Source organism: Vitis vinifera, chromosome 14, assembly GCF_030704535.1.
Source record: "Vitis vinifera cultivar Pinot Noir 40024 chromosome 14, ASM3070453v1".
NCBI lineage: Eukaryota > Viridiplantae > Streptophyta > Magnoliopsida > Vitales > Vitaceae > Vitis > Vitis vinifera.
In genome coordinates this window covers 27667838-27680628 of record NC_081818.1, presented here as the reverse complement: position 1 = coordinate 27680628, position 12791 = coordinate 27667838, and the positions used below count along the sequence as shown (strand labels likewise).

Sequence of the window (12791 nt, the reverse complement as noted above, 5' to 3'; positions counted from 1 at the left end):
TTCAAATTGAGCCCAATACCCAATGAAAGTATAGAAATTGATTTGAAGGATATTATCCTTCAGTATTTCAAAAAATGCACTTTGTTGATTTTGAGAAAAAAATTAATATTTTTGAAAAATACTTTTATTTAATTTAATATTTTTTTAAAATATTTTTTTTTAATTTAATATTTAAAAAAAATACTTTTATGTAATTTAATATTTTTTAAAAATAAATTTATTTAATTTAATATTTTATAAAAATAAATTTATTTAATTTAATATTTTTTAAAATAAATTTATTTATTTATATATATTTTAAAAATACTTTTATTTAATTTAATATTTTTGAAAACTACTTTTATTTAATTTAGTATTTTTGAAAAAAAAATTATTGAAAAATTTTTATTTAACTTAATTTTATAAAATATTTTATATGTGTTATTAAATGGTATATTTGTTCGTTACTATTTCATATCCTTCGACTTAATTTGAAGAGTTATATGGACATTTTGTTAATTTGGGGGCCCATCTACCCCCAAAACATAATTCTCCCAAAATTATTTTTAAAGCATATTTAAAAACATGTTAGTTTTCTAAATAAACCTTTTTTATATAAAACATCAAATAACCATTTTCAAAAATTATTTTTAAAATTTTTTTTATAACTGTTTTTAAAAATAATTATCTAACGGATATTTAATTTCTCATTTCTTGTAAAAAATTATAAGAAAGGTTACTAAGGAATTTAGGAACAATATACTCTTTATAAGGAATTTAGGAACAATATACTCTTTATAATTAACTTGATCTTTCTTAATTTGCCTTTTAACTCGATGAATTTATTTATTTATTTATAAACAAACATCAAGGCTTAAGAACATCAATCATGATTTTATTTTTATTTCGCGGTCTTCAAACTCTTATTAAAGGAAATACTTGGCTAACATATCGCTCGCAAGAGATAGAATGACAAGCTCAGACTAAAAAATTTGACATAAAGGCAAACGACAAGATAAAAACTTGATCATAAAATTAGCAACATTGAAAAATATTATATTATGAACAATATAGAAATAATAAACTTATTAATAAAATAAAACACATTAAGTATTGTTTTATTTGAAATTCATTTACCTAAAAAAAAAAGAATTAACGACAATAAAAGATAAACAATAAAGTTGTTATAAACTTTATGATATTAATCGATTGACTATATAAGTTTTAAATTATTTTGAAAATTATTAAATTCGAGTCAAATACATTAAATCTTATTTAATTTGAAATTCATTTACCTAGTAAAAAAAATAAAAAAAATAATGATTTTATGTAAAAGATAAACAATAAAATTGTTATAAATCAAATTTTATTCATAAATTTATGATATTAATTGGTTCACTATTAGAGCTTTAAATTATTTTTAAAAATTAATGAATTTAAGTTATTAAGTCTTATTTGATTTTGAGTCCATTTGCTTGTAAGAAAAAAAAAATGATAAAAGATAAATAATAAAGTTGATGAATTATTTGAGTTTTAAATCATTTAAAAAAAATATAGGAATCATTAATGAATCCAACACATTAAGTTTTATTGAATTTGAAGTTTATTTGTCTAATAAAAATTAAAATAATATATATAGAATAAATTAATCCAAATATTTAAAATAAATATTTGTTCATGAATTATTAAAGTTATTGAGTTGAAGATTATATTTAAAGATTCTCAGTATTACAAGCATCGGTATTATATCGTTGGCAGAGAAAGGGAATGATATCATTATTTTAAATTAAATTTGTTATTTTATGGTTTTCAAGCATCAACTATGGTTTCTGGGAAGACCTTTCCTTCCCTTGATCTTATGAACCATTTTGAGAAAAAATATTTAAAGGATTAGTTGGAATATTAAAAGAAAATAAATATTAAAAAGTGTATTTTCTTAGTTTTCTATCATGTGCGGCTTGTCCTCTTTTCTCCAAAAAAATCCCTCAGCAGTCGCACGGTAAAGTAAACCTTCTTCAGTCGCATAGGCCACCTACGATTTACGATATTTTTCTTCCTCAGCCTCAGGGTTATCCGGATTAACCATGGTTAAATTCACGACTCAACCCGCGTTCTGAATCTAACCACACCCACCATCTCCATTTGCTATAAATATACCACAACGCTTCTCCACTCGTTCTCCTCATTTCCTTTCTACGTTTCTTTGCCCTTCGGAAGCGTCGTTTCGTGGCAAGGGGGTAGAGAGGGAAATATATTTTTAGAGAGGAGGAGGAGGAGGGGAGCATTTCTCGCAGCTTCTTCGCCCACCCCTTTGGCGTCTTCCTTCGACCTTCAAGGCGGCGTCGTTTGGTACGAATCCTTTGTTTTTCCTCTTAATTTCAATTATTTATTGCTCTCAAGTTCTAGATCTGAATAGAGTTTTATAAACAAAGCATAAGGTCGATCAGAGAGTGAAATCTAGGGTGTCAGCGGTGGCCATTTCGATTATTCTATTAACGATCCGATTGGATGCCGTGAAAATATGGGCAAAGTGAAAAAGTAAAGCTTCGAATGATAGATTGGTGAGAAACCGACTAAGTATGCTCTTTCTTTGCCCTAAATTATTGGAAAATTAAATAGAGGGCGAAACATAGGATTTGGATTTTAGTTTTCGAATGTCTTTTAAAATGTTTTCCCAGGAATCAACCGTAGGTTTAGATTTTGACCTCAATGGTGGTTTTCAAACTCGTAAGCCATATGGTCCAACGTCCAGGGATTGGATTTTTGCGGGGAATTTGCAGTTTTTTGTTGGGATAAGTTTAAAATTGTGGATGATTTAATAGGTTGGCTGTAGATGTTGAACTTATTGACACCTTTATGAAGTTGGTAGATTTTTTTGTCTGACAATCTGAATCTTTGAAAAATTGGAAATTTTACACACATCATGCTGAGTTAGGGTTAATGGTTGAGGTCTTTTGAGTTTTAATCTGATCTCCATCGTCAGCGTTGTTAAACCACAGGATATTAGCGGTATTAAGAATGTCCTAACTCATTTTTAAACACGTTTCTTTTTTCAGGGAATTAAAGTTTCAAATCCCATATTGAAATGGACAACTTCTTTTGTCCTTTAGAAGTTTGAGACACATTATGACTTAATCCATTTACCTTTTGTTTTCCTGAACTGCTGGAACTCTAGAACTGACACCTTTGGAATGATTTTTAACTGACATAGCACTGTCATATCTTATAGGGGCGCTTTGGATATGAATGCCTTGTTGATATATGGTTGTTAGGATAGCATGTTACCATTTTCCTGAGTGGATCGTGATGTCTCATTTTTGAAGTTAAAGCTTCAAATTCTATAATGAAATGGACAACAATTTTTGCCCTTTAGGAATTTGAGACACATTCTGACTTAATTCTTTTGGTTTATTATTATTATTATTGTTATTTTCATTTGGATTTGGTTGTTTCCCATCTGTTTTCCTGAACTGTTTGAAGTCTAAAAACTAAAACCTATGGGATGAAATGACTGTACACTGTGACATTCCACTGTCATATCTTATAGGGGTGCTTTGGATATGAATGCTTTCTTGATATATGGTTGTTGGGACCTCATGTTACCATTTTCCTGTATGGATGGGGCACAGTAATGGCTTGTTTTTTTTCTGTGCATGTTATTTTAGAGTTTATGGAGATGTTGAATGTGTGATATGGTTTCTTTGTTTTAACAATTATTGTTTTGATACCTGTTTGTCTGCTGCATGTGTTTTTGTTTTACAAATCAAATTGGTCCAGTTTTTTACCTTTTTATTTCTCTCATCTCACCTTATATCTTGCAATTTCCTGCTGCTGCAGGATTGTGAAATTGGTATGGCTGCAACCGCAACTGGTCCACGTTATGCACCAGAAGACCCTACTCTTCCCAAACCGTGGAAAGGCCTGGTTGATGGGAAAACAGGGTATCTTTACTTTTGGAATCCAGAGACCAATGTAACCCAGTATGAGAGGCCTGAGAGGCCTGGTGCTTCTTCAAATGCAAGTTTAGCACCACCTCCAAAGTCTTCAGCATCCATAAGTTCTTCAGTTCAAGTTCAACAATCTTCTCAAGGACAGCGTCGTGACCATGGTCTGAATGAAGAAGATGATAAGTATAACAGAGCAAGGAATCTTCAGGTAAATATGTACTTGTATTTTCTATTTTTCAGCCTATTGTCATGGTTGTTTGATCTTTGGAAGCACTTTTAAGCTCCAAATCTTTTCCATCCTAAATTGCTTTAGAATGTCATCTAACACTCTCCGGAGAAATTTGGCTGTCAGGACTTGTTCACAAGTGTCTGACAAGCTGCATCATAGGAAACCTTAAACCTTGGATGATGTTCCTTGCTTTAAAATTTTAAAGGTTGAAAATATCTTCATTTTGCTTATTCCTCTGTTTTTAATTCTGCAGCAGAGTGCCAGAGGTGGGACAGTTCATTCTCATGATCCACCTAATGGGATTGTTGGTGCTGGACATGGAGGGTCTTCTGTTAGAGGACAAGGATCCTCAGGCCCAGGGAGTGGTGCATCAACAGAGTCCTATCGCCGTCGGCATGAAATAACAGTTACAGTGAGTATCTGGTGATTCCTTGCATTTGGTTTTTTACTAGCAGAATTGCATAATATTTAGGTGTTAACATTTTCTTTTTAAATGTTCATCATTCATGATTACTTGTATGATTTAGGTGGATCATTAGCTTCCTGAAATGTGCATTTAATCTATTTATGCTTTAGTTTGTTAATTATTTTCAACTTTGTATCTTTGATTTTTTTCTTCTGTTTTTTTTTCCAGTTACTTGCATGGTGATAAAATATTTACAATGTGGTGTAGTTTGCTTATTGAGGCATGAGAATGTATCTGAGATTCTTGCATGAGTTGAGAATCACAGGTGTGTTTTGAATTGTTAAAAAGGATACCTCTGAGGCTTAGTTTGGGTGGCGAGGGGTTGGGGTAAGTGTCAGGCTTGATTCATGTAGAGACGTGCCTATAAAATTTTTTGAAAAAATTTGTTGAGGTATATATCTAAGTTTTAATTCTGCTTCTGTGGGTCATAATTTAATCTTTTGGGTTGTTTTTTCATTTTAAATCCTTGACAGTAAGTTGTCATGGATGGTTGATGAATGCAAATTTGAAAGTATATCTGGATACTGTGAGCAATTATTGTAGAATTCCTATACTAAATGTGCTTAATCATATTGGACATGCTCTCTAGAAAAGCATAAAAGAAGTGTAATAAATTTTTATATTCATCGACACTGAGAAGTCATGTTTAAAGCTCAGATGGGTATGTCTGTCTATCTCTATAATTAAACTTCTGTTTTCCAAAAGAAACTGACTTGATTTCCTTCAATGGATGCAAGAGGGATATATTGGCAATCAGAATTAGAGCAGTTAATTAACTTTCTTTAGAATCAATATTTTTTCTCTCTCAATAAGATGACCAACTATTCAGGCGTGTGTATCTTGCACTACTTTTGTTGCTATAGCAGGTCCTTATCAATTGCTTTAATCCATGTAATTCTTTTCATCTTATTTGGTGTGGGGTTCCCTTAAGATTTTTAATGAGTTCTTTTGCTTGCCAACCTCCATCAGGGAGATGATGTTCCCCAACCTTTCACATCATTTGAATCTACGGGCTTTCCTCCAGAGATTATTAGAGAGGTATGGCTTTCCTTGTTTCATTGAATGTACTTTCTTTTTTTTCTTTTTCTTTTTTTTTTTCTTTTTCTTTTTTTGGGTCTTTATGCAATATTCTGCTGGCTAGAAGTCCATGTAAGTTTGCTAAACTATGTGACCTGAGTGTTTCTTCTGCAAGTTCTGTGGTTGCTGGAGGACGGAGGTTGTGCTTCACACTCATGTTCATTTGTTTTTTTCCATCTGCACTTTTTGTCCCAGGTGCGATATTTGCTCCAGGGAGGAGCTAATGTCGTACGCTGTGCCATCCTCTTTGTTGGGGGCCTAGTTGGAGCGCCCTTGTCGGTGGACCATTTTTGAGAAGGGCTTTCCGAATCACCCAAGTTCATGGCCGGGACTGCTGTTGGTGATGATTCAGTCTGCCACTTGGTCCGAACAGAAGAAGAGGCCTCCTCCTGCTCTAGCTTGCATCAGCAAGCATTGGCTGCCCGCATTTGTGGGAGATGATGCTTCTTCTTGCATTAGCCTCCCATAAGTCCAAAAAGAAAACCAACTCGAAATCTTGGAGACAGTACCTCTCTTACAGGGGCTGCTGGTTTTTGCTTTTCCAGGTATACAGTGCTGGGTTCTCTGCCCCTACTCCAATTCAGGCACAGTCTTGGCCAGTTGCTCTTCAAAGTCGTGATATAGTGGCCATTGCTAAGACGGGTTCAGGGAAAACACTGGGCTACCTAATTCCTGGCTTTATTCATCTCAAACGCATCCGCAATAATCCCCAAATGGGTCCAACTGTTTTGGTACTCTCACCAACTAGGGAGTTGGCAACACAGATACAAGATGAAGCTGTGAAGTTTGGAAGATCATCAAGACTTTCATGCACAGTTTGTTACTTGCAACTCTTAATACCTTTTTGCTGTTTAGGAAAAATGATTGTTTTAATTGCTGATGTTAGTTCTCATTTGTTTTTGTCTTTTAAGTGTTTGTATGGAGGAGCACCAAAGGGTCCCCAGTTGAGAGATCTAGACAGAGGAGCAGATATCGTGGTTGCTACTCCTGGCCGCTTGAATGATATTCTGGAAATGAGAAGAGTCAGCCTCCGTCAAGTGTCTTATCTGGTGCTGGACGAGGCAGACCGAATGCTGGACATGGGTTTTGAACCTCAGATTCGAAAGATTGTGAAAGAGGTACCCGCTCGCCGGCAGACTCTCATGTACACTGCAACATGGCCGAAGGAGGTTCGGAAGATTGCAGCAGATCTACTAGTTAATCCTGTTCAGGTTAACATTGGGAATGTTGATGAGCTTGTTGCAAACAAGGCGATCACTCAGGTGTGGAAGCTGTTCTTGACTTACCACAAAACAGATTAAGAATGTTTATGTTATTCTGGCTCTGACAACAAGAGATGGAGTTTCTTATGTCACTTCTATTATATTTTTCTATTGAAGTACTTCTCTCATTGTTTTCTTGCAGTATGTTGAAGTATTGCCATATATGGAGAAACACAAGCGGTTGGAGCAGATATTGCGCTCTCAAGAACCAGGATCCAAGATTATCATTTTCTGTTCAACTAAGAAGATGTGTGATCAACTGGCTCGGAACCTAACCCGCCCCTTTGGAGCTGCTGCCATTCATGGAGACAAATCTCAAGGTGAGAGGGATTATGTATTGAATCAGTTCCGCACTGGGAGGTCCCCGGTACTTGTGGCCACCGATGTTGCAGCTCGAGGACTTGACATTAAGGATATCAGGTAAGAGGAGTTATTCTGTGTTTAAATTATAGAACAAGTGGAGCAGGTTGATTGATTACTCTATTTTTTTTTACATTATTTCTGATGAAGCTGAGTTTCTACCTATTTGGTCTCTCATTACTGAATATTTTGCCTCTTTTCCCTCGTATAACATGAGTGAAATTTGAGCTTAAAATTTTTTATCCCAAAACCGTGCAATGTGTGTTTGTGTGCACACAAGCATGCTCTCTATCATGTTAGGTCACTGTTTGGCTGTTCAAAATGATTTCGACATCTAGATCAGCATGCAACTTCTTGTTTTCAACTTTCAAGCACTCTGAATGATCTTATATCTCCGCCTTGTGAATTACTTTGTGATAGAGATCAAATTTCTTAGTAATTTATTAAAAAAAAAAGGAGGAGATTTTATGCTCTATTCTAATTGGTCAAAGTGTGTGTATATATGTCTCTTCTCCATCCTTTCTTTAGATTTCAAAGGTAAAAATTAGGTTATAATGCTAGAATGACCTGATCTTTTATCACAGGGTGGTTATCAACTATGATTTCCCAACTGGAGTAGAGGATTATGTGCACAGGATTGGAAGGACTGGTAGGGCAGGTGCCACTGGAGTTGCTTACACATTCTTTGCAGAGCAGGATGCAAAGTATGCTTCAGATCTTGTCAAAGTTCTAGAAGGGGCAAACCAGCGAGTCCCTCCGGAGATTCGTGATATGGCTTCACGTGGTGGTGGGATGGGCAGGTCTAGGCGTTGGGGCTCTGGTACTGGTGGTCGTGATGGAGGCCGTGGTGGACGAAATGATTCAAGTTATGGTGGTAGGGATGGTGGAAGGGGTGGCTGGGGAATGGCTCCATCATCTTCCAGTAGGTTGGAAAGAGGTGGGGGCCGGGGAGCTGACCAAGATCAACGTGACAGGTACCTATATTTACTTACATATTTTAGCTGTCTATCTTTGGGGTTTTTGTCTCCCTTTTCCCTGCCCCCTGCATTTCTTTGGAGAGGAGCCCTTTCATATGAGTTTTTTGATCTTTTCAGGATTTATAGAAACTACATCACTTACTCATGTTGTTATGAAGATATTGAGTTTTAATAATAGCTCCAATTTATTTTTTGGTTATGGTTCCATTTTAAAACTTGGAATCCTTCCCTTTCAAATTCTCTGCATGGTTTTGCATTTATCAATCCAAAATCAATTTTGCTTGAGAATGTTAATTGCAAAAGTTTCAGCCACATTTAAATCCCCTGTTAATAATTAATGTTTTTTTCTTTCATCTAGCTATCCCAATATTATTTTATTCCTCAATCAACTCTTATAAATAATAATCTATGTTATACAAACCCGTACTAACAAGAATTTTTTAAACCAAGAAAAGAAATACATCTGTTAGACTTCAATGTGGATCCCCACTGCTCATACTGAAGCTAAATTTCCAAACTAGGGGGGAAGAAGGGAAAAACAGTGGTGTTTCTGCTATAGTTTTGAATTTCAGATTCTTTGGGAGTCCATATTGAATTTAAAATCTGTGTGTATGCCTACATCGGTATGGTGGATTTTGCTGTCTTGATTGTGAACAAAATGGGCTGTCTTCATTACCTCGTTATGTTAATGTGCAAGCATATAGTTTTAGAGCTAGTGGTTGGAGACAAAATGATGAATCTCTGAATGCGTTTGTTATGCAGGGACAGGTACGACCACAGTTATCATGATGGGCATGATTTTGATACTCGTTCAAGGTATGATAGGGGCTACCATGCAAGTAGTATCCGGGCTGGAGAAAGGGATAGAGCTCGTAGCCGAAGTAGAAGTCAGAGCCCCAACAAGGGGCAGGCTTATGGTGATGCCCGGAGCAGGAGCCGCAGTCGAAGCAAGTCTCGCAGCCGGAGTCGTAGCCTTGAAAGATACAACAAGGCTCCACCTGTACGTGAACGGTCCCCAGTGCACAGTTTTCATAAATCAGCCATGGAGCAGGCTCGTTCACCGCATGGTCGATATGTTTCACCTTACAACAATGACAATGTTCGGGAACGCTCTCCCATGCGCAGTTTCCATAAATCAGCCATGGAGCAGAAGCCTCAGTCATCACCACCACCACAGCGGCAGCGTGTTTCACCTTACAACAAAGATGGTACAAGGGGTTTCACAAATTCTGTGAATGCACGTGGTTCTTCCCCAGAGAGATCACAGTCCCCACCTGGTGCTGCTGGTGTAGGGAAGGAAAAGTTGAAGGCTTCTGATGGTGATGGTGGCGGGAAGGATAAGCTCAGGGCACCATATGATGATACTCCACAGGACTGGCAAAGATCACCAGGTGGTGGGCAGGATGTTGTAGGTTACGCCAATGGCCATCGAGCTTCTTATTTTGGTGAAGAAGAAGAGGAAGGCATGATTCCAGCTGATGACGATGGAACATTTCAAGCACCTACTGCAGACCCCCATCAGGCATCTCCTTAAGAAAGGAGAATGAAAATCTTGTGGGGCTGGTGGTCTAAGCATTGTTTTTTGATGCTCAAGTTCTCTTTCACCCCCCTTTTTGTCTTTTTTGTTTTTGACCGTTTCGTTTTAGTGCTACAGTAGCCGGATATAGCGGCATTGTGATAGCTACAGGGAAACCTAGGTATGGAAATTGACTTTTGGTGACTGATCCATTGATTTTGAAGGGCTGAATACACAGAACCCAGGACATCTTTAAGTGTATCAAGCGTCTTCCGTGTTTCTTAGTAATTTTGGTTAGAAATTTGAAGGCCTGAGGCTGAAAAATGTTGCATGGAGCATTATTTATACAAACCCTGGATACGCCATATAACCATCTATATTGATAGCAGCCTGTGTTGCATTCTACTTGAATTATTTTGTGCTTAATTCACAAGTTATTTGCGAACTTTATTATTAAATTATTAAATTATTGACTTAAAATTTATTATTTAATTTTTATTTGTATATTGTTTAATAAAATTAATTTAAAATTAATATATTAATTTTTACATTTATTTTAATTAATTTTAGGTAATAAATTTGTTTGTTAAATATCTATAATATTTATATGAATGGGTGGATGCTGGTCTTGATTGGGGAATGCATTTTCATTACAGAAGCATCAAAGAAATTTAAGTAGAAGTTAGTTTTTAATGATAAGTTATGATATTAAATATTTTTAATTTATTGGACTACTTGAATTAAGTTATGAGTCATTAAATTGAATGTGGAACTTGGGAAAAAGGAATGTGCAATGCTTTGTTTGGTGTGGTTTTGGAGCTGTTGAGTAAACTGCTCTCCTCTCTTGAAGTTTGCTTTGATTGGAGTTCTCTCCTATGCTTCAGATTTTGGGGCACTAGGGATGTTTGGATTGATCGGGGAAGTTGAATTCATATTACTGGGCATGTGAGTGCTCCACTAAGGGCGCTTTAACGCTCCGTTGTCCATTTTGCTCCATGTAACCATTTTTTCTAAAATAACAAAATTCTCAAGTCCATCTTGTACTACCATTATTCCCATCAAAATTTTCTTTCCACATATTTATTTAGTTTTCTAACATCAAACGTTGTAAGGGGCATTTGAGTGCTTTTTGTTTCACTTTATTTCGTTATCCATTTTGCTCCATTTGATCTTTTTTCTCAAAAGACAAGATTTTCATGTCTATCTTGTGCTGTTATTATTCTCACGAAAGTTTTCTTCCCACATATTTATTTATTTTTCTAACATCAAATGTTCTAAGGGGCATTTGAGTGCTCCTTGCTCCGCTTCATTCCTCTCTCCATTTTGCTCCATTTGATCATTTTTTCTCAAAAAACAAAATTTTCATGTCCATCTTGTATTGCCATTATTTTCATCAAAATTTTCTTCCCACGTATTTATTTATTTTTCTAACATCAAATGTTCTAAGGGGCATTTGAGTGCTCCTTGCTCTGCTTCATTCCGTTCTCCATTTTGTTCCATCAAATCATTTTTCTCGAAAGACAAAATTTTCATGTCCATCTTGTACTGTCATTATTTTCACCAAAATTTTCTTCCCACGTATTTATTTATTTTTCTAACATCAAACATTCTAAGGGGCATTTGAGTGCTCATTCCTCTGCTTCATTCCGTCCTCCATTTTGCTCCATTTGATCAATTTTCTCAAAAGGCAAAATTTTCATGTCCCACTTGTACTGCCATTAGTCCCACCAAAGTATTCTTGTCACTCTTTTCACACCATGAACCTAAATCTTCAAAACCGAAAAAGTTAGAGGTTCATAGACCAATTCCTTAAAAAGAACAAAATTATAATCCATGCCTAAAACCTTTTTTAACGTACAAAGTTATGCAGTTTGTCGTTTACCGTTTACGGTTTCCAGTTTCAAGCCATAGCCGTTCTCAGCTACAGGTTTTTTTAACGTCCCTCGTTTATGCGGGTTACCGTTAACGGTTTGAAGGATGGCCACATCTTAACAGTTTGAAAGTGGGTAACATAATTTAATTTCTCTGTCCCAGACTCCCACTCATTTTCATTTATTTGAATAAATACAATATAATTTAAAATTTGAAATTTAATATATAATATTTAATAATTTGGTAAAATTTCTATTTTTTTATTTACTTAAATTTAAATAATTTAAATAATATCCTTGTGTCAACTAAATCCATATTAATTTAAAATTAAATAAATTATTAAATCACATTGAAATTAAAAATTAAACTTAAATTCTAATATATAAATTCAGAGAAAAATTATTACTAAATGAAATTAATCAAACTTCATCTGATTTCAAATTCTATTAAAAGGTCCACTAGAGATTAGAAATAAAAATTATTGAAAAAACAAAAAGATATAAATTGAATTGAAATTATGAAAAATAGTGTTCGATATAATATAATTTCTTCTAATATTATAGAATTTTAATTTTATGTGCATGAAATGGATTTAAGATATTAAAAAAAAAAAATTTGCTAAATTAAAACTTTTCAATCTTTCACCATTAATACTCTTAGCAAGACAATAGTGGGAGTGGAATTTTCCTGATATTTAAAATTTTATAATGATAAAAAAAATGATAAATAAAGTATCAAAATATTTTGTGATAAGTTATAATTTTTATATTAATAAATTTCAAATAATTTTTCTCCCAAAAATAGAGAACTTCCAAGGCCATTAATTATTTACACATAATACTTCCAAAGCTATTAATTCTTTGAACAAAATGAAGAAGTGAGAGAAAAAGAAATATTGTGGGCAGCAGCTCACACCTTCTCCCACAAAATCCAATTTCCCTTAATTACTCTTTCTGTCTTCTTCATACACTGATTTGTCTTTCATGTATTTTCAAATAAAAATAATTTTCAAAAATATTTACCTGAATTATGTTAATTATCTCAACTTTAATTAATTATTTAATGACCAAAAAATATTAATAATATTAAATTTATTGAAAAATCAA

General features: G+C 34.4%; 1 protein-coding gene across 2 annotated transcripts; it reads left to right on the top strand.

Moving 5' to 3' along the window:
- The first annotated feature begins 2151 nt into the window (after positions 1 to 2151).
- LOC100264477 (ATP-dependent RNA helicase-like protein DB10) lies at positions 2152 to 10074 on the top strand. 2 transcript variants are annotated; one of them, XM_010662588.3, is made up of 9 exons: positions 2152 to 2328; positions 3817 to 4134; positions 4412 to 4567; positions 5591 to 5659; positions 6244 to 6513; positions 6610 to 6960; positions 7103 to 7380; positions 7905 to 8294; positions 9060 to 10074. In XM_010662588.3, the coding sequence occupies exons 2-9, from the start codon at positions 3832 to 3834 to the stop codon at positions 9829 to 9831; spliced, it is 2589 nt and encodes an 862-aa protein (XP_010660890.1). In that variant the 5' UTR covers positions 2152 to 2328; positions 3817 to 3831; the 3' UTR covers positions 9832 to 10074. The 2 variants fall into 2 exon arrangements, with proteins under 2 accessions (XP_010660890.1, XP_002273908.2); XM_002273872.5 differs by having other exon boundaries at positions 4409 to 4567.
- Positions 10075 to 12791: the final 2717 nt, after the last annotated feature.

Excerpts from the sequence above, each read along its gene's own strand:
- LOC100264477 (XM_002273872.5), top strand. The coding sequence starts at position 3,832 with ATGGCTGCAACCGCAACTGGTCCACGTTATGCACCAGAAGACCCTACT. Across the intron at positions 4,568-5,590 it reads GGCATGAAATAACAGTTACA|GGAGATGATGTTCCCCAACC; the intron begins GTGAGTATCTGG and ends AACCTCCATCAG. Across the intron at positions 6,514-6,609 it reads CATCAAGACTTTCATGCACA|TGTTTGTATGGAGGAGCACC; the intron begins GTTTGTTACTTG and ends TTGTCTTTTAAG.